This window comes from Littorina saxatilis, linkage group LG9 (genome assembly GCF_037325665.1).
Source record: "Littorina saxatilis isolate snail1 linkage group LG9, US_GU_Lsax_2.0, whole genome shotgun sequence".
Lineage (NCBI taxonomy): Eukaryota > Metazoa > Mollusca > Gastropoda > Littorinimorpha > Littorinidae > Littorina > Littorina saxatilis.
Window position 1 is genome coordinate 26514975 of NC_090253.1, and position 18806 is coordinate 26533780.

The following is an 18806-nucleotide window of genomic DNA, read 5'->3' on the forward strand; positions in this document are numbered from 1 at the left end:
CTCTCAAAGATATTCTTTTACATTTGATATTGAAACTTTCACAAATGTACAGTATCACATTTTGGTGCTATGGTATGGCTGCCCATTAGAGATTTTCAAGTTTGCTCGTTTGTTTGTTCATGTTTACTTTTCTTTTAGCGGTAACACTTGTAAAGTTTATCAAAATAAAGTTTTCACATAATAGAGTGGTCATGCTTGTGTATTTGTTCATGTGCCATCTAGATGCTTGGTTAGATGTTCAGTTGTGAAGTAAATTTGTGTGTGTTTCCAATGTAAGTCTGTTTTTATGTGTGTGTTTTTCAGAAGGCCATTTATAACAAGTGCTCAAAGTCAAATAGTGATTACGTTTATATGTATCTTTGATTATATATGTAGACCCAGGCCTCTACAACACTCCACCCCTTAAAGATTCTCCAATTGGAGACTTCCCCAGACTTAAAAAAATTCTTCAGTTTTTCTGTTTATATAACCTTTGTAGAGTTATCTCTGTTTAATGACTGTCTTTCTGAAGACTTGATTTTATCAGGTCTGCGAAGGCTTAAAAGCAAGATTTCACTTTTGTAAATCCAATGAATTGTGACATCCTGGCACTATATTTGCCTCCTGTTTTGTGCACAGACTGAGGAGAATTTATTCTGTCTTAAGGGCAGACCGGGTAGGCAAAATGAGTTATTTTTGGTCTCATACACCTTTTTGGGGTTGTTGCATTTTTCACACCTTTGAACATCCTGGAATGCATTCAATAATCTGCTTTTGTCATTTTAGACATGTATTCATGTAAATAAAACCATTTTCAAACCGATGTTTTGTTGTTTTTGTCTGTTTTATCAAAAAAATCGAAAAAATGGTCAACTTTGGATACTCCGTGCTGGTAAATGTGCGCACATGACATGACCCTTCGCTGTTCAAACTGTGTGGAAATTTCCGTTCTTCAAGATGACGTCATCACCGTTGGGGAATTTCCGTTGACATAGGCACAAAGAGAGAGAATCCGTTCCAACCGAAACCCCGGAATTAATATATGCAAATATATGTAGGTCAAAGGCATTTGGCGCAAGCGCAGTAGACAACTTATCAGTCCCCCGGTGTCAACAAATCCATGACGTTTTCACCGATTCAGCAGCATTTTTCAAAGTTTTGAGCTGCGGAGAACAACCCTAACATTGGAAATGTTCGGCATAGTGGCAAGAAATATCAGAGAAAGATGAACCAGCAGCAGCGAACAGTAGAAGGAAGTAACAACACTCCGAAATGAACCAACATGATCGTATTTAAGCAGACGACATTCTAAGATTCTTGACTCGACGAGGTGGGTTTTGCTTCTTTCTCTTTTCGATCTTGTTTGTTTGACAACGTGATTTATTGCACATCGTTATGTTGTTGTTGTTGTAAGAATGTGTTAGGGTTTGCAGGTAAATGATAAACAGTTTGTGTCCGAAGTATTTTGCGGGTTTCTTGATCCAATTTACTGACCATGCCGCCGCCGCAAAGCCCCCCCCCCCCCCCCCCACCCCCACCCTCGATCATCTCTGTGATATCGTCTTCACAACCCCTATTTTATTGTTCTTCGCTGGCCAGTCCTTGAGAGCTTACTATGGTGTAACATGTCATCAGTATTCTTTGTCTGGGGTCAAACTGAGAAGCAGCATCTGAGCGATGTACGACTGACACAGTTTCTGTTTCTGGTCATTGACCGTAGGAAAATAAGTACCCTACTAGAGAGCGTTCTCTAATTCTAAAGGATTGGTTTACACCAGCATGGCTGACCAACCTATCATTGACAGCAATATTGTTGTCAAATCTTTTCCATTAACTAAGGAATAAAAAAAAATAGATCCAATTTACTTCACCAAAGAAAAAAAAAGAGTTAAACTAAAGGACTGGGGATGCAACTCATGAATCAAAAGCATAAAGATCACCTGCAAACAGTGCTAGGTTTAGGAAATCTGAAAATGTATACACACACACAGAACACACACACACACACACACACACACAAAACAGACAACAGACAAGAAACAAGCAAATACATAGCAAGTGTGATGAAATAAATTAATTTTAAAAGAAAAATATGAAAAGAAAGAAAGAAAGAAAGAAAATAATTCAGCTAGTTTCAGTATTAGTTCCTGTGTGTATGTGATTGTGTGGTTACTCAAATCCCATAGTAAACTTGACATGTACATTTTGTGATAGGGGCCAATTAATGAATGTCTTTTGTGAGTGGTTGGGGGCTGATTGGGATTTCTGATTTACCAGCCTAGCCAAAAAGTTGAGGTACACCCCATGTAACATGGTCATTTGCAAAATAAAGTACATAAGCACTTGTTGACGTTTATATTGAGTCTTAAAATTTGCAGCTTATTACAAACAAAAACCATGGACAGTTGTATCAAATATTAAATCAGTGTTTGTGTATTTATTAGGTTGGAGCAAGGGGAGAGCCAGTCCTCCTGTGGTGGCAGCGAGGAGAAAGATTGACCTGATGGAAAAGTTTGCTAAACCGGAACTACCCTCTTCCACAGCAGAAACATCAGCTTTGCCATCTTCTGACCAACCATAAGAAGATACAGATACTTTGCCATCTTCTGACCCATCACAAGCAGATATGGATACTGGTACTGTGCAACGTCACTCCGCTGACATGTGTTGGGCTTTTGTCAACATATTGATCAGCTCAATCTATTGCTGAAACGTTTATATCCTGTACTGAATGCTTGTCTGATAGCAGTCTGATTATGAAAGAAGGTGATGCACAGGCCCTGCATCTGGAGTGCATATGAGTGTCCATTCAAGTCTGCAGTTGTTTACTCTTCTCCCGGTGTTTGCAACGCTTCGGGTGGTAAAGTTGCATTTTAAATAATCCGCGTATGACCAAGTTGGTACATGGAAAGGGACATTCAGCTTTACAGAAATTTGCTGCAGTGTTAGGATTGAGCACAGAAATACTGTAATTAAAATGTTGCAACTTTTGAATGGCTTGATAGCTTTGTTCCATTTGTGTATATATAAAATTTATGTAATGTTGTTGATGATTTGTGAAGCATCATGTCTATGCAATGGAATAAGAAATCAGTGCATCCGTTGGGTTTTTATGAGTCTGACAGTTCGGTTCTGATCAATATTTTCATATCAGCACAAACACAGATAATTGACTTTTTTAATGTTTTCATATAATTTTTTTTTAAATCAAAAAAATCTGATAATTTGATTATCAAATCATTTTCCCTTCATAGTTAAAGTGTTATTCTGGTTAAAAAAAAAACCACCCCATTAATTCAAGCTCTACTGTGGTACTAGTTTACCGGGGTACTAGTGAGACTCTTTTACATGCTGTTTTCTCTACATGTAATTTGAGACAAAATGTGGTAATTAAAATGTTGTAACTTTTGAATGGCAAGATGGATTTGTTCCAATTTTGTATATGTTGTTTATGATTTGTGAAGCACCATTTCTGTGCATGGAATAAGAATACAGTGGATTCCTTGTGTTTTTATGAGTCCGACAGTTTCGTTTTGATTCATATCTGCACTAACATAGATGAGTTTTCAAATGATTTTTTAAAAAAAGTCTGGATAATTTGATCGTCAAATCATTTCCCCATCATAGTAAAGTGGTTATTCTTATAAAAACATATCAATTCAGGCTGCACTGTGCTACTAGTTTGAGGTACTGGTTGGAATCTTTCAAATGCTGTTTTCTCTGAATGTAATTTTCAGACAAACATCTGTAATTAAAATGTTGCAACTTTTGAATGGCTTGATGGATTTGTTTCATTTTTGTTTATGTTGTTTATGATTTGTAAAGCGTCAGTTTTGTGTATGGAATAAGAGTTAAGTGCATTGGTTGGGTTTTTATGAGTCTGACAGTTTGGTTCTGATTCATGTTTTCATATCGGTACAAACAAAGATGGCTGTTTTCATATGATGTATATAAAAAAAAATCCTGATAATTTGATTGTCAAATCCTTTTCCCTACATAGTAAAGTGGTCATTCTGATAAAAACATATGAATTCAGGGTGCACTGTGCTACTGTTTTTTTTATGTACTGGTTCAAATCTTTAAAATGCTGTTTTCTCTGAATGTAATTTTCAGACAAAACGCTACAATTAAAATGTTGCAACTTTTGAAAGGCTTGATGGATTTGTTCAGTTTTTGTATATGTTGTTTATGAGTTGTACAGCATCAGTTCTGTGTATGGAATAAGAGTTCAGTGCATTGGTTGGGTTTTTATGAGTCTGACAGTTAGGATTTCATGTATTTTTCTTATCAAAACTGAACCGGTAACTGAAAATGCTAAATTAAAATAATATATTGCTTAGAAATGCTTTTCGATACACAGAATTATTAAACACACACATATTGCTGCAAAGAAGAAAAATTGGATCAAAACATGCACTGGTTCACAAACTGCAACATTTTTAAAAAAGCACATTTTATAACGTTTTTCTCACATTTTGGTGAATAAAACCCCCAAAAATTGCTTTTCACTCAAAATTTAAAATGGTTTCCCTTAATTAGGTTATTCTGCTTGCAAAAATCAAACAAGCAGCAAGCTGTTTCCAAAAAAAAAAAAAAAAGTGCTTGCCTACCCTGTCCCCCCTTAACCGTTTGATTGTCTTCTGCAGCTTTCAGTTCAGCTTTGTCAGCCACTTATTTTGGTTTTCGTTATTATATGTATGTAACCGAGTGCCGAAACACCACGATCACCTTTGGAGGCGAAGTCCAATCAAACAGGATTGAGAATTTTAGAGCTTATTTCTAAGCCCTATAAAAACTGTTATGCATTCGCAAAGGAATCCATGAACATACAGTGAGACAAATTTAGCCGCCAGACCCCATCACAAACAGAACTCTACAATCCACAGGTGTTGTCTACTTCAAAGGCGAACAACTCTGCAGAGTCTGCTGTGAAGGGCGACGGTAGTCTCCCTGTCACACTCGCCCCCGTTTGAATGAACTTTGTCCCCGAAGTTCCGAACCATGGACCCGCCAAGCTTAGGTCCCTCCCAGGTTCGTGGAATGGGAACAGCACGAAAAATTATTCAGTGGCCATAACGCCATTCCTGAACATATCATGTCGAGTCCCATCCCTGTCGACGACGCCAAATGTAACCGGGTGCCGAAACACCACGATCACCTTTGGAGGCGAAGTCCAATCAAACAGGATTGAGAATTTTAGAGCTTATTTCTAAGCCCTATAAAAACTGTTATGCATTCGCAAAGGAATCCATGAACATACAGAGAGACAAAAGCCGCCAGACCCCATCACAAACAGAACTCTACAATCCACAGGTGTTGCCTACTTCAAAGGCGAACAACTCTGCAGAGTCTGCTGTGAAGGGCGACGGTAGTCTCCCTGTCACATATACATGTATCTTTTTTTTTCTTGCGTCTTTTACCCTTCATGTTTTGAGTTGTACACATCTGTTTGAAACAATTACCTTTGATGAACTGTCCGTTTTAGGTTTAATGTTCCAGAGTGTTTTATGAAACCAGCTTAGTCATTGTGACACTGTACGTGTATCCCTATATAACATTTGTGATATTCATATGTACACGTCAGTGCGCAGAATAGTAAAGGAGCAAAGAAATTGAGGGCTATCAGTATTACATGTATCTGCCTGATTTTTGAGTGTCTTTAAATCTCGAATCTTGCATGACTCTCTCTCCTCTCCCTCTCCACCCTACTCCAGCTCCAGCTCCAGTTCTGAAAGACCTCCACTTTAAGACTTCTTCACTTTAAGAACTTGTTTTTTTTCTTCATATTCTCTGTTCATATATGGATGATTCACTGCTTTAAAACACATGTATAATTTTACATTCTATTAATCACTTTTGATTTGTACATACAAATGCCATTATTTTACTAGTTTAATGTTCTGAAATCCCCCCTCCCCCCTCCCCCCTCCCCTCCTCTCTCTCTCCTGCTCTTACCAACACACATTTTTTTATGTTGACTTTGTTAATGTTTACTTCATTCTGTCATTGTCACCCAAACATGAAATGTGACCCTACACGTACCACGAAATGAGTCGCATGCCACCTCGCGCGGTTCTGCGCTAGACTTAATAATTATAAGTCCGGGGAGTGTCTGGTAACAGTGTGAGGGTCACCTTAGTCAGAGACTTATAACTCAAACAGTTTTCGCTCTTTTTTAAAACGGGTCTCACCACTGCATAGAGCATAAAAACTCTTTAGGAAAATGTAAAAATATGAAAATCATGCAAAGGTGACATGCGACTCATTCCGTGGTGGAGGGTCACAAATTGGCTCAACAATAAACAGCTTAATACCTGTTATTTCTTTTTGAATGAAATATTAAATGTTCAAATTATATTGACTATTCATTGTGTCATGAAACTGAGCTAAACGGTCAACACTGTTACCTCATTTTCGACGTGTTGTGATCCAATTTTGAATAAATATGATCTTTTTTTGAATGTACTTGGGTTTTATTTTCTCCTGAAATCTTTGTATCTATATTATCAGCTTCCTCGCGTAGAGAGAGAAAACAAACTTGAGAGAGAGAAAGAAAGAGAGACTAGCTGTTCACAGGGCCGTATGCCTTGGCATCGCATCTTTGGACATTGTTGACGCTTCATGTTGTTCTGCACAGAGCGGTGCTAGTAACCCCATGTTTTGTCTGTCCACTATGTCCGCAGTCCTCTTGATTAACTGTTTGTAACCGACTTGAATGTGTGTGTGTGTGTGTGTGTGTGTGTGTGTGTGTGTGTGTGTGTGTGTGTGTGTGTGTGTGTTTTAAACAAAAAGTGAATGAATAGTAGTTGATTTGTTTGTGAATACATTTCTGTCTCCTTAGTTCTGCACCTAGTATGAGTACAAAGTCACACACACACACACACCACACACAGGGGGACACAAACACAAAGTAAAGAAGGACACACACACGTACACATAAAGAGGGACACATACACAAACGGTTAGAGATACGAGAACGAGAGAGAAACAAACACACACGCACACACACACAGAGGGAGAGAGAGATTTCCTGGCTGATAAACAGTTTAGAAAATTGCATATATGAAAACTGGCCTCTGTCCTGTGGGTCACTCAGGCCGTAGTGGGATCTGGGCAGAGTTTTCTTGTATAAGTGTCTGTATGTCTGTCTCATATAGTCTGTGTGATATTTTTTTTTTATAAAAGATTGCCAAACATACCAGTGTGGGGCGTTTCAAAAATATAAGTATTCTGACATTACCAAAATATTGACCATTTATTTAGAAGTACTTTGCTTCCATTTGGCCCCCCTCCTCCAAATAAAAAAAACCCATAACACACACGCACAAAAAAACACTACCAACCAATTATAATTATCACACACACACACACACACACACGCCGCACACACACACACACACACACACACACACTTACACACACACACACACATGCGCGTGATACCAGAATGAAAGTTGTCGGGTAATTTAATGAGTTACAAACAGTGCCAACTTTTAACAATGCAACAATTTTTGGCGACAAACACTTACATGTCGCTACCAGGTATAGTAAAACGCATCTATAAAATACGAACATTCTAGGTAAAACGCCGTCACATACATTGTATTTATAACCATTGTAGTAATATTTTCGGATTGAAAGTGAGAGATATTTAAGCATCTACTAATTTTGTAAACAACAAGTCATTTATTTAAAAATGAAGCCACTATTTTGGAATGCATTTCAGAATATAGTTAATGCAAGTAGTGTCGTTTATTGAAATCTAAATGTGCATATAGGCAATTGCGCAAGTTCGTTCGAAAGAAGAAACTTCACACAACCTTGAAAACAAATCATATTTTGATGTTGTGCAAGCTTTGAATTAAATCTGCAACACACCTACATGAAGGATAGCAAACATTATGTATGTGAACATTTCACAAGTTTTGCACCATGGCAAAGATTTCATCATAAAACAAGTTTAAAATCCCAATACCAAACATTTTTGCAAACTTTCTTTTCTACGGCAAAGATTCATGATAACACACATTTCCGATAACATAAATTTAAAATCCCAATACCAAACATTTTTGCAAACATTCTACTCTCCGGCAAAGATTCATGATAACACAAATTTAAATCCCAATACCAAACATTTGTTTTGCAAACTTTCTACTCTCCGGCAAAAATTCACAATAAAAACAAATAAATAACCCCGATACCCACCATGCTTGATAAACTTTGAAATATTTATGTACACGAATCACACAATATACCCCTTGAGGCTTGAAGATATGAAGAAGTTTTTGCAGTAAACATTGGTTTCTATTTTTTATTACCTGGAGTGTAATGTCCTTTTTCATCAGCAACACCTCGAATCTCAGCAATCCCGCACCAACAATGGTAGCAATACTTTTTTTTTGTCAAGAGCGAGTCAGAGCTCACCGTGCTCACTCCCAGCTTTGACCTTGACCTTGATACTATTCTATTTTGAAAAAAAGAGACTATGTTTGTCTGTCTGTCAGGTCTTTCAGTCTGTCTGTCAGTCTGTCTGTCCATCTGTATGTCTGACTGTATCTATATGTATGTATGTTATGGTCGTGTCTCCGGTTCATGCTAGTCTCGTGCTTCGAAATCTGAGTGTGCATGTAACTTTTTTTCTCCATAAGCTTTGTCCGCGGATTGAATTGTCTGTAACGTTGTATTGTCATTGAATAATTCCGCCTTTATCGTTTAGCAATTCTTTTCTTCAGTTACTACTCAGATCTATCAAACACTGTACATAAACCCAAATGTTTATTTCGACTTTGACCTTGGCAGTGACCTTGGATTTGACCTAATTCTTAGGGGTTGACTGAGGGATTGGGGCGTTGAGGGCGGGGGCTGTGGACACGGTTTCATCAGATGTCTCCGTCTTGACGTTTTTTTCGTTGAAAAGATCATCGGAGAAGACGTTCTTTTCGAAACCGTTGTCGTTCTTAAACCCGTTGTCGTCTGCAACGAAATGTTGAGGAAAAAGATTAAAGCTGAAGTTCATTTGCTAAAGTAAGGAAGTTAACCTGATACACATTCTCTGTCTTTGTATCTTTGTATTTTTTATTTTTTACACATGCTTGCACGCGTAAAATGACGGACACACGCACACAGACACTCGCATGCACACTGGCATTCACACACACACACACACTAGCGTGACACACCCCGCCCCCACTCACACACATAAACACACACTCACACCACACAATGAGTGAATCAGGTTTTTTGGTAGGCATTTGGGAGCCTGGTAGTTCAGGTGGCAGTACTTGTGACTAATAAAAATGTAAATTATAAAATGAAATAAATCACAAAGAAAGAAAGAAAATGCATACTTACTGAAGCTACCAAAGGAGCCAGGGAAGCCAAAGCCATCCGTTTTGCCACCGGTAGAACCAAAGCCTGCAACGACAACAACAACAACAAATCACACATTTGCTCAGGTGAATATCATGATGGTAAATCAGCCATTCCATCATCACAGAAATATATCTCTCTGGGAGATATCATGAGTACTTTCTACTTCACTGATTAACAGCTGGCATACAATCCAAGCTGAAAATGTTACACAAAGAACGGACACACTCGGACACACACAGAAACACAGACACACCTTTGAAGAGATAAACAGAGTGAGAAGTTGCATAATAGGAATATTAACAAGACGCAGTTCTTGCTATCGAAGACGGGCGCAATTAATCGCCTAGTGAAGACGGCGGCCTCGCAAGCGGGAGGTCGTGGGTTCGAATCCCGGCAGCGCCTGGTGGGTTAAGGGTAGAGAGTTTTCCGATCTCCCAGGTCAACTAATACGCAGACCTGCTAGTGCCTTTTCCCCTTTTGTGTGTATACGTGCAAGCACGAGACCATGCAAGTGTGCACGGAAAAGATCCTGTAATCCATGTCTGAGTCCGGTGGGTTATAGAAATACGAAAATATCAAGCATGCATCCCCCGAAAGCGGCGTATGTCTGCCTAAAAGGCGGGGTAAAAACGGCCATACTGGCATATACGTAAAAATCGTTGGAGTTTCAGCCCACGAAGAAGAAGAAGAAGAAGAAGCTATTAACAAATAGTTTGTCAAAAGCGAAAGCCTTTTTACTGGAACTCAAAGGAAAGTATGTAGACAAGCAAAACAGAAAAATAGATATAAAACTTGATGATCTAACCAGAAGCCACCAAGACATTGTACGCGTACCCAGGCTTTTCCCTTTATGAAATCAGTGTAAAATCTAAAATGTCTTTTTTCTTCGAAGACAGAAAAGCGGAGGTGGCGCAATATAGGATCTAGGAACAATAATGCCAAATATAGGGCATCCACCCTTACATGTACTGCCTTACAAGGACTAACAGACAGACATGGTCATTTTCAACACCGACAAACGCAACAATAACGTACACGTGGAAAAACTGAACTTACAAACAGACACACTATATCAGATATGCAGATGGATAGATCTCTCACTGACATACCCTATTCCTCTTTTAACCGCCTTCCCACATTGGGTCAGAGTCAGAAGATGTTAACACCCGAGATGTCTCAGGGGCGACTCCATTGACATGCATTGTAATGTTGTTCCAATCTGCTCATCTCTGGAAGAATCCCGGGCTTGTATGGACCTTATACAGTGGACTCCTCCCTTCCCCTCCCCTCTCCCTCCCTCTGTACATCCCCACACCTACTACCATCAGCCTCCCCCCTCCCCCGGAACTGATCCACCCCTGACCTACCTCATCAAAATTATCTCGGTCTACACCAGGTCGAGAAGAACCAGTACCGCTGCTACTAGTCGAAGGAAGGCACTCGCTCATAGACCCCCGCCCCCCAAACTGATCCATCCCCATACTCACCAAAACTATCGCGGTCAACACCAGCTCGAGAAGAACCAATACCGCTGCTACTAGTGGAAGGAAGGCACTCGCTCATAGACCCCCGCCCCCCGAACTGATCCATCCCCATACTCACCAAAACTATCGCGGTCAACACCAGCTCGAGAAGCACCTGCACCGCTGCTACCGGTGGAAGGGAAGCCACTCGCTCCAGAGCTTCCCCCATTACGAGCCGGGAAAGTCCCTCTCGAGCCGCTGCTGCCAGTGGAAGGGAAGCCACTCGCTCCAGAGCTTCCCGCATTACGAGCCGGGAAAGTCCCCCTGGAGCCGCCGCCGCTGCCGAAAGGAGGAAAACCGTCGGGTCCTGGGTTCGTTGACGGGGTTTTGGCGAAACCAGTCTGCCCAGAGGTGGTGCTTCCAAAGGGAGGGAACACGGCACCGCCTCCTCCACCGCCCGCAGGGAAGCTTTCCGTGTTACCAAACCCAGCGAAACCGTTAGACCCGGAGTTGCCACTCGGAAAACTGTTAGACCCGGAGTTGCCACTCGGATAACTGTTAGACCCGGCGTTGCCACTCGGAAAACTGTTAGCCCCGGAGTTGCCGCTAGGAAAACCGGCAGACCCGGAGTTGCTACGACCGACGTTTTGGTATCCTGCGGAGTTGCCTGTTCGTCCCGCCGCGTTGAGGAAAGGGTTCGTTCCTCCTTGTGGCGTGGGTCCGCGGAAACCGGCTTGTGTGTTGGTGGGTCCGGTAGATCTAGCCGTATTGGGGAAGTTCGGGTTCACGGGGAAGGAAGATGGGACGTTGTTGACTTGGTTGGGGTAGCCGGTCACTGCGTTGTTGGTTGGAACTGTACGGAAGGAAAGGGAGATGTGTTTGTTAGCCCTGCGATGAGATAATTAGTTCTTTAAATCACAAACGACGGCGGCTAAACAAGCAAAGACAAAACTGCTTCTCTTTCAAAGTGAAAACTCAGACTTCAAAAGCGAAACAAAGTTCGAGAAGACGTCATACGGCGTCAGGTACACACTATCTCGCTTCTTCTGCATGTCCCTCAGGAATTTCGAGAACAAAGTTTGTCTCGGTGACGTCGTTATATCAACAGGAGAAAATCACTCGTAAGGTCACCGCTAGGCTGTGCATGTATCGGTATCGGAACACGATCGCTGCTCATTAAACCACCGGTATATACGGTGGTGTTTAGGTTTCATTTTCTTCTTGATTCACCACTGCAGTGTCCCCACTGACCACGTGGACATTGTAAATCCTGGAGGCATATTAGGCAATCACATTGTCAAGTTTTGTAAATTTTTACGATAATCTTTTCATCACATATGAATGGCCGAGGCTTTAATTTAATGCCCATTATTGCAAGAAAAAGCATTAAGAACCTGGAACGAGCTTCATTCTTTGTAAGAAACGCTTTAATAATCCCGTAATAACTCTTTTAACCCTCACACACACAAATTCACACAGACACACAGACACACAAACACACACACACTCACACACAAACACACACACCCCCCCCTCAATTCCACACACCCGCCCACACTTCCACCAAAAACAACACGCCACCCCCTCCTCTCCCGATTCCTACCTTGGTTGTTGACTTGGTTGGGAAAGCCGGTCACTGCGTTGTTGGTTGGAACTGCAGAGGAGGAAGATCAGAAATATTTGCAGTGGTGATAAGTTGTTAAAGGAACTGCATTGATCTTATTTAGACGAGAAAGCTCGACTCGATATATACTCATTTCCCTGAAACTTTGATAAGAACTACAATCTTTGTAAGCCCACTTGAAGACATAAGCTGTTTTGATGACAAATCAATGTTTAAACTGTTGACTTTACCTAATCAGCAATATCAAATCGAATTCTCCACAGAGAACGAACACGTGTGCTCCCACCCCTCTCACCCCACACAAACGCATATCCATGCACCCTTCACATTTGCACGACCTCCATCCTTTCCCTATCATCAACCACCCCCCCTCCGAGAACACTCCTGCCACATCTTATGTAGGTTGTACACTTAATTGTTCTATTCTGTATAATTTATGTTCTTTTGTAAAGGGCCTAGAGCCATAGGTACTTAAAAATGTCCAGTTATTATTTAAGTTATTGAGACATCCCAGTGCACTAAGGGATTTATAGAGCAAATCGAGAAAATTCATTATTGAACGAAGCGCATAGCGCTGAGTTCAATAATTATTTTCGAGATTTGCTCTATAAATCCCTTAGTGCACTGGGATTGTTTCAATAACGATATTGTCGGTACCGCCAGAGAAAAAAGAAGATACAACACGCACATTTTGCTACGCGCATTTGAATAGGCATAACTGTGTGGTCAGGTCGTATAGAAGATCTACTTTTGTGTGGGCTGTCTCGTGTGTTGAGCTTTCATCACACGCAAACTCTTGTTTTAATTTCTGTTTGTAAATTCCAGTGTAGCGTTAAGCTAAACAGTGATGATCTTTCTCTCATTTGAACTCGGAGAAAGGACTGTGCTTTCAGTTATTTGCGGTTCGAAACCTTCATCGAGCTTCGACAGATTGACTGTGCAGAGTTGTGCCCCTTGCCAAGGTCGACGGAAAGCCCATTTTCAAAATAAACGTGGCATGTTTTTCGTGTGGTATCTTCCCTCATCGGGGAGTCTGGTACTAAATATGAACGGTAAGAATGCTCTGAACCCTACACGTATTATATCCCCATCGTTTTATCGTTCACATTTGCCTAACATGTTAATTTGCTGAGCGGGATTTATGTCGTCTGCTAGGCTATTGCACTGAGTCTCATTTCAAAAACAAAAATTGCTCGTCCCGTTGCACTGAGTCTGCACACATAAAGCAGGCTGGTAATAAGTCTTATATGTGGTAAGAACATTCTAAACCCTACACGTTTTCGATTCCGATTGTTCTTGCCTTAAAATAAACGGAAAACATTCATTTACTGAACAGATGCAGTCGTATTTCAGTGTAGTCTGCTACGACTACGTGCTGATCTAGCTGCGACGTTATCGGAATAACACTTGTGTTTTCTGTTAGCTGCTGGGAATTGTATACTAACTCATCATTTGGTAATGTGGATAATAAGGTACATGCCACCAACATGGCATAATTATGAGAGGAATCTTCGCAAGTCGAAACTGAAAAATTAGACACAGCGGGTTCTATTTTTAGATCAGTGCAACTGTGGGCGGCACAGGCGCATGCAATCTGTCAGAAAAAACCACTTCTGCTTTAATTGAAAAGCAGGACATTTATGGTCATAATCATTGGTATTGTGGAGAATATAAGCTACATGTCATTAATTAATTCTGAGGATGAGAGTACAGTCTCGCTTTGGCAAAGGGTGTAAGAATACTGGGTGGCCGAGTGGTAACGCACTTGCGCTCGGAATCGAGAGGTTGCGTGTTCGACCCTGGGTCGGGCCGCTATTTTCTCCCCCCTTTCCTAACCTAGATGGTGGGTTCAAGTGCTAGTCTTTCGGATGAGACGAAAAACCGAGGTCCCTTCGTGTACACTATATTGGGGTGTGCACGTTAAAGATCCCACGATTGACAAAAGGGTCTTTCCTGGCAAAATTGTATAGGCATAGATAAAAATGTCCATCAAATACCCGTGTGACTTGGAATAAAGGCCGCGAAAGGTGAACATTCGCCTAACAGGCTTGAGGTTTGCTGGTCGATGTGAATGCGTGATATATTGTGTAAAAAATTCCATCTCACACGGCATAAAAGCGCTTTGAACTTCGGATAAGGCGCTATATAAATAAAGAGAATTATTATTATAATTATAATACGCTCTGTGGAAAAGTTAGCGCACTCCAGGAGTGCGCTAACAGATTTAAGCGCATCGCCATTAGCCAATCAACTGGTTCACATCAGTCATGTGACACCAGTACTTACTGACAATTATTATTATTATTATTATTATTATTATTATTATTATTATTATTATTTAAGTTATTGAGACATCCCAGTGCACTAAGGGATTTATAGAGCAAATCGAGAAAATTCATTATTGAACGAAGCGCATAGCGCTGAGTTCAATAATTATTTTCGAGATTTGCTCTATAAATCCCTCAGTGCACTGGGATTGTTTCAATAACGATATTGTCAGTACCGCCAGAGAAAAAAGAAGATTCAAAACGCACATTTTGCAACGCGCATTTGGATAGGCGTAACTGTGTGGTCAGGTTTGTGTCACTGGATCTTTTTTTGTGTGGACTGTCTCAAGTGTGTCGTGCTTTCGTCACACGCAAACTCTTGTTTTAATTTCTGTTGGTAAATTCCAGTGTAGCGTTAAGCTAAAAAGTGATGATCTTTCATAGAGACCTCATTTAAACTCGGAGAAAGGACTGTGCTCGTAGTTATTTGCGATTCGAAACCTTCATCGAGCTTCGACAGATTGACTGTGCAGAGTTTTGCCCCTTGCCACGGTCGACGGAAAGCACCACATTTTCAAAATAAATGTGGCATGTTTCTCGTGTGGTATCTTCACTCATCGGGGAGTCTGGTACTAAATATGAACGGTAAGAATGCTCTGAACCCTACACGTATTATATCCCCATCGTTTTATCGTTCACATTTGCCCAACATGTTAATTTGCTGAGCGGGATTTATGTCGTCTGCTACTGCACTGAGTCTCATTTCAAAAACAAAAATTGCTCGTCACGTTGCACTGAGTCTGCACGCATGAGGCAGGCTGGTAATAAGTCTCAAATATGGTAAGAACGTTCTAAACCGTACACGTTTTCGATTCCGATTGTTCTTGCCTTGAAATAATAATTCGGAAAACATTCATTTACTGAACAGATGCAGTCGTATTTCAGTGACAGTGTAGTCTGCTACGTGCTGATCTAGCTGCTACCGTCTCTGCTGCTACGTTATCGGAATAACACTTGTGTTTTCTGTTAGCTGCTGGGAATTGTATACTAACTCATCATTTGGTCATGTGGACAATAAACTACATGCCACTAACATGGCATAATTATGAGAGGAATCTTCGCAAGTCGAAACTGAAAAATTAGACACAGCGGGTTCTATTTTTAGATCAGTGGCAACTGTGGCACAGGCACATGCAATCTGTCAGAAAAAAACCATCTTCTGCTTTAATTGAGAAGCAGGAAATTTATGGTCTTAATTATTGGTATTGTGGAGAATATAAGCTACATGTCATTAATTAATTCTGAGGATGAGAGTACATTCTCGCTAAAGCAAAGGGCGGAAGAATACGCTCTGTGGAAAAGTTAGCGCACTCCAAGAGTGCGCTAACAGTTTTAGCGCATTGCCATTAGCCAATCAACTGGTTCACATCAGTCATGTGACACCAGTACTTACTGACAATTATTATTATTATTATTATTATTATTATTATTATTATTATTATCTTCCTCGTCCATCCGCGAGCACCCATCCCTACCTCAGTCAGGTTCAGGGATCCCTGCGCTCTCTCAGCCCACTAACACATCCATGCCACTTCCAAAATCCCTTTCAACTGTCCTACCGCATTCCACTCTTCTCTCAATCCCATGCCACCCACCCACAATTTCCTACCTTCGTTGTAATTTGAAGGCGTTCCAAAGATTCCTGCCCTTTCTCAACCCCCGAACACACCTTTTTCACTTCTACAGACCCGTTTCAGTAACGCCTCAAACTCCTTTCCGCCCTACACTCACAACCTCTTGAGTCTTTACTTCGGTTGTACAAGCGGCCCAGAACTCCACGCACCCTCTCCACCAACACTGAACACACCTTTGGTACTTCCACTAATGCTTTCCACTATCACACCACTGTCAGACCTCTTTCACGTCTCTATCAATCCGGTCCCGCAAAATAGTCAAATAGGTGGAACTACTAACCAACCTCTCTCAATCTCACCCCCACCAGCCATCCCCATTCCCTACTTTTGTTATAAGGCGGTCCAGAAATCCCTGCCCGCTGTCAAACCACAAACGCTAATTCTTTAGAAATGATGTCATTTCTATAATGCTAAATATATCTACCAATCATGTTGTTGGCGCGAAAGTAACGTCACGTCATGTGTGACCGGTCGCCATCTTAGAACATACCAGACTCATCAAGTGTTAGCTATGTCAGAAGTGCCTAGAGAAAAAAAACCTGAACTCCCCACAGGTTTGTGTAGTGTCGTATATGTGTATGAGTGAACACAAACACTAATCTTCCTCACTCCCTGCCAACCTCACTTCCCCCACCAACCCGATTCCTACCTTGGTTATAAGGCGGTCCAGACAGACGCTGCTGGGTGGGCGTGAGGAAGTTGGTCCGGCCAGGACTGGACAGAAAGCTGGGGTTGAAGATGCCCCCAGCGACTTGCGTGTTGCCGGCTGGAGGGGCGAAGATGTTGAAGCCCCCAGCGGACTGGCCTGGCGTTCTGCCCAGGAGATTGCCCTGGGACGGCGTTGCCTGTGAGCCCGTCTTGGCGGTGGGGCTGGTGAAGATGCTGAAGATGTTGTTCTGCTGCTCGTTGTTCTTGTGCATGCCCAGGGCACCTGGAGCACCTGTGTGTAATAGAATGTTAACTCATTAAACCCTGTCCATTGTTCTTTTGCATGCCCAGGGCACCTGAAGCGCCTGTGTGTAATAGAATATTAACTCATTAACCTTTGCCGGATGCCGCTTTTGACTACACACTCCCGACGATGCGGGTTTGTCTGAACCCATACATTTGAAAGAGGGTTTTTACCGTTTATTCCTCTAACGACGATGCGGGTTTGTCTGAACCCATACATTTGAAAGAGGGTTTTTACCGTTTATTTCTCTAACGACGGGGTGGGTTCAGGGAAACCCACAGCGCTACTTCAGTGGGTGCATCGAGTTTCTCCCTTCACCGACTTCTTGCAGGGGAGGGAGAGGGGGAGGGAGAGGGGGAGGGAGAGACTGAGAGAGACTGAGAGACTAAGAAAGAGAGAGAGAGACTAAGAAAGAGAGAGAGAGACTAAGAAAGAGAGAGAGAGACTAAGAAAGAGAGAGAGAGAGAGACTAAGAAAGAGAGAGAGAGACTAAGAAAGAGAGAGAGAGACTAAGAAAGAGAGAGAGAGAGAGTCTAAGAAAGAGAGAGAGAGTCTAAGAAAGAGAGTGAGAGACTAAGAAAGAGAGAGAGAGAGACTAAGAAAGAGAGAGAGGGAGACTAAGAAAGAGAGAGAGAGAGACTAAGAAAGAGAGAGAGACTAAGAAAGAGAGAGAGACTAAAAAAGAGAGAGAGAGAGACTAAGAAAGAGAGAGAGACTAAGAAAGAGAGAGAGAGAGAGACTAAGAAAGAGAGAGAGACTAAGAAAGAGAGAGAGAGAGACTAAGAAAGAGAGAGAGAGAGAGATACTAAGAAAGAGAGAGAGAGAGAGACTAAGAAAGATAGAGAGAGAGAGACAAATAAAGAGAGAGAGAGAGACAAATAAAGAGAGAGAGAGAGACTAAGAAAGAGAGAGAGAGAGACTAAGAAAGAGAGAGAGAGACAAAGAAAGAGAGAGAGAGAGAGACTAAGAAAGAGAGAGAGAGAGAGATTAAGAAAGAGAGAGAGAGAGACTAAGAAAGAGATAGAGGGAGACTAAGAAAGAGAGAGAGACTAAGAAAGAGAGAGAGACTAAGAAAGAGAGAGTGAGAGAGACAAAGAAAGAGAGAGAGAGAGACTAAGAAAGAGAGAGAGGGAGACTAAGAAAGAGAGAGAGAGAGACTAAGAAAGAGAGAGAGAGAGACTAAAAAAGAGAGAGACTAAGAAAGAGAGAGAGAGAGACTAAGAGAGAGAAAGAGAGACTAAGAAAGAGAGAGGGACTAAGAGAGAGAGAGAGAGAGACTAAGAAAGAGAGAGAGAGAGACTAAGAGAGAGAGAGAGAGAGAGAGAGAGACTAAGAAAGAGAGAGAGAGAGAGACTAAGAAAGAGAGAGAGAGAGACTAAAAAAGAGAGAGAGAGACTAAGAAAGAGAGAGAGAGAGACTAAGTAAGAGAGAGAGACTAAGAAAGAGAGAGAGAGA

The 18806-nt window shown here is 41.4% G+C and overlaps 1 protein-coding gene and 1 long non-coding RNA gene across 2 annotated transcripts in view; one reads left to right on the top strand and one right to left on the bottom strand.

The window, feature by feature from the left end:
- Positions 1–633: 633 nt before the first annotated feature.
- Positions 634–4129, top strand: LOC138975724 (uncharacterized). Its single transcript, XR_011458722.1, has 2 exons — positions 634–1309; positions 2424–4129. It is a non-coding gene; the product is annotated as an uncharacterized lncRNA (long non-coding RNA).
- A 3298-nt stretch (positions 4130–7427) lies between these two features.
- The window catches only part of LOC138975727 (uncharacterized), a 72808-nt gene continuing 61429 nt past the window's right edge, over positions 7428–18806 (bottom strand). Inside the window, exons 9-13 of the mRNA XM_070348481.1 lie at positions 17049–17339; positions 12418–12468; positions 10954–11667; positions 9331–9393; positions 7428–8952 (exon numbers count right to left, since the gene is read on the bottom strand). Of these exons, the coding sequence (XP_070204582.1) occupies positions 8795–8952; positions 9331–9393; positions 10954–11667; positions 12418–12468; positions 17049–17339 (1277 nt within the window). The 3' untranslated portion in view covers positions 7428–8794. The remainder of the gene's footprint in view (positions 8953–9330; positions 9394–10953; positions 11668–12417; positions 12469–17048; positions 17340–18806) is intronic.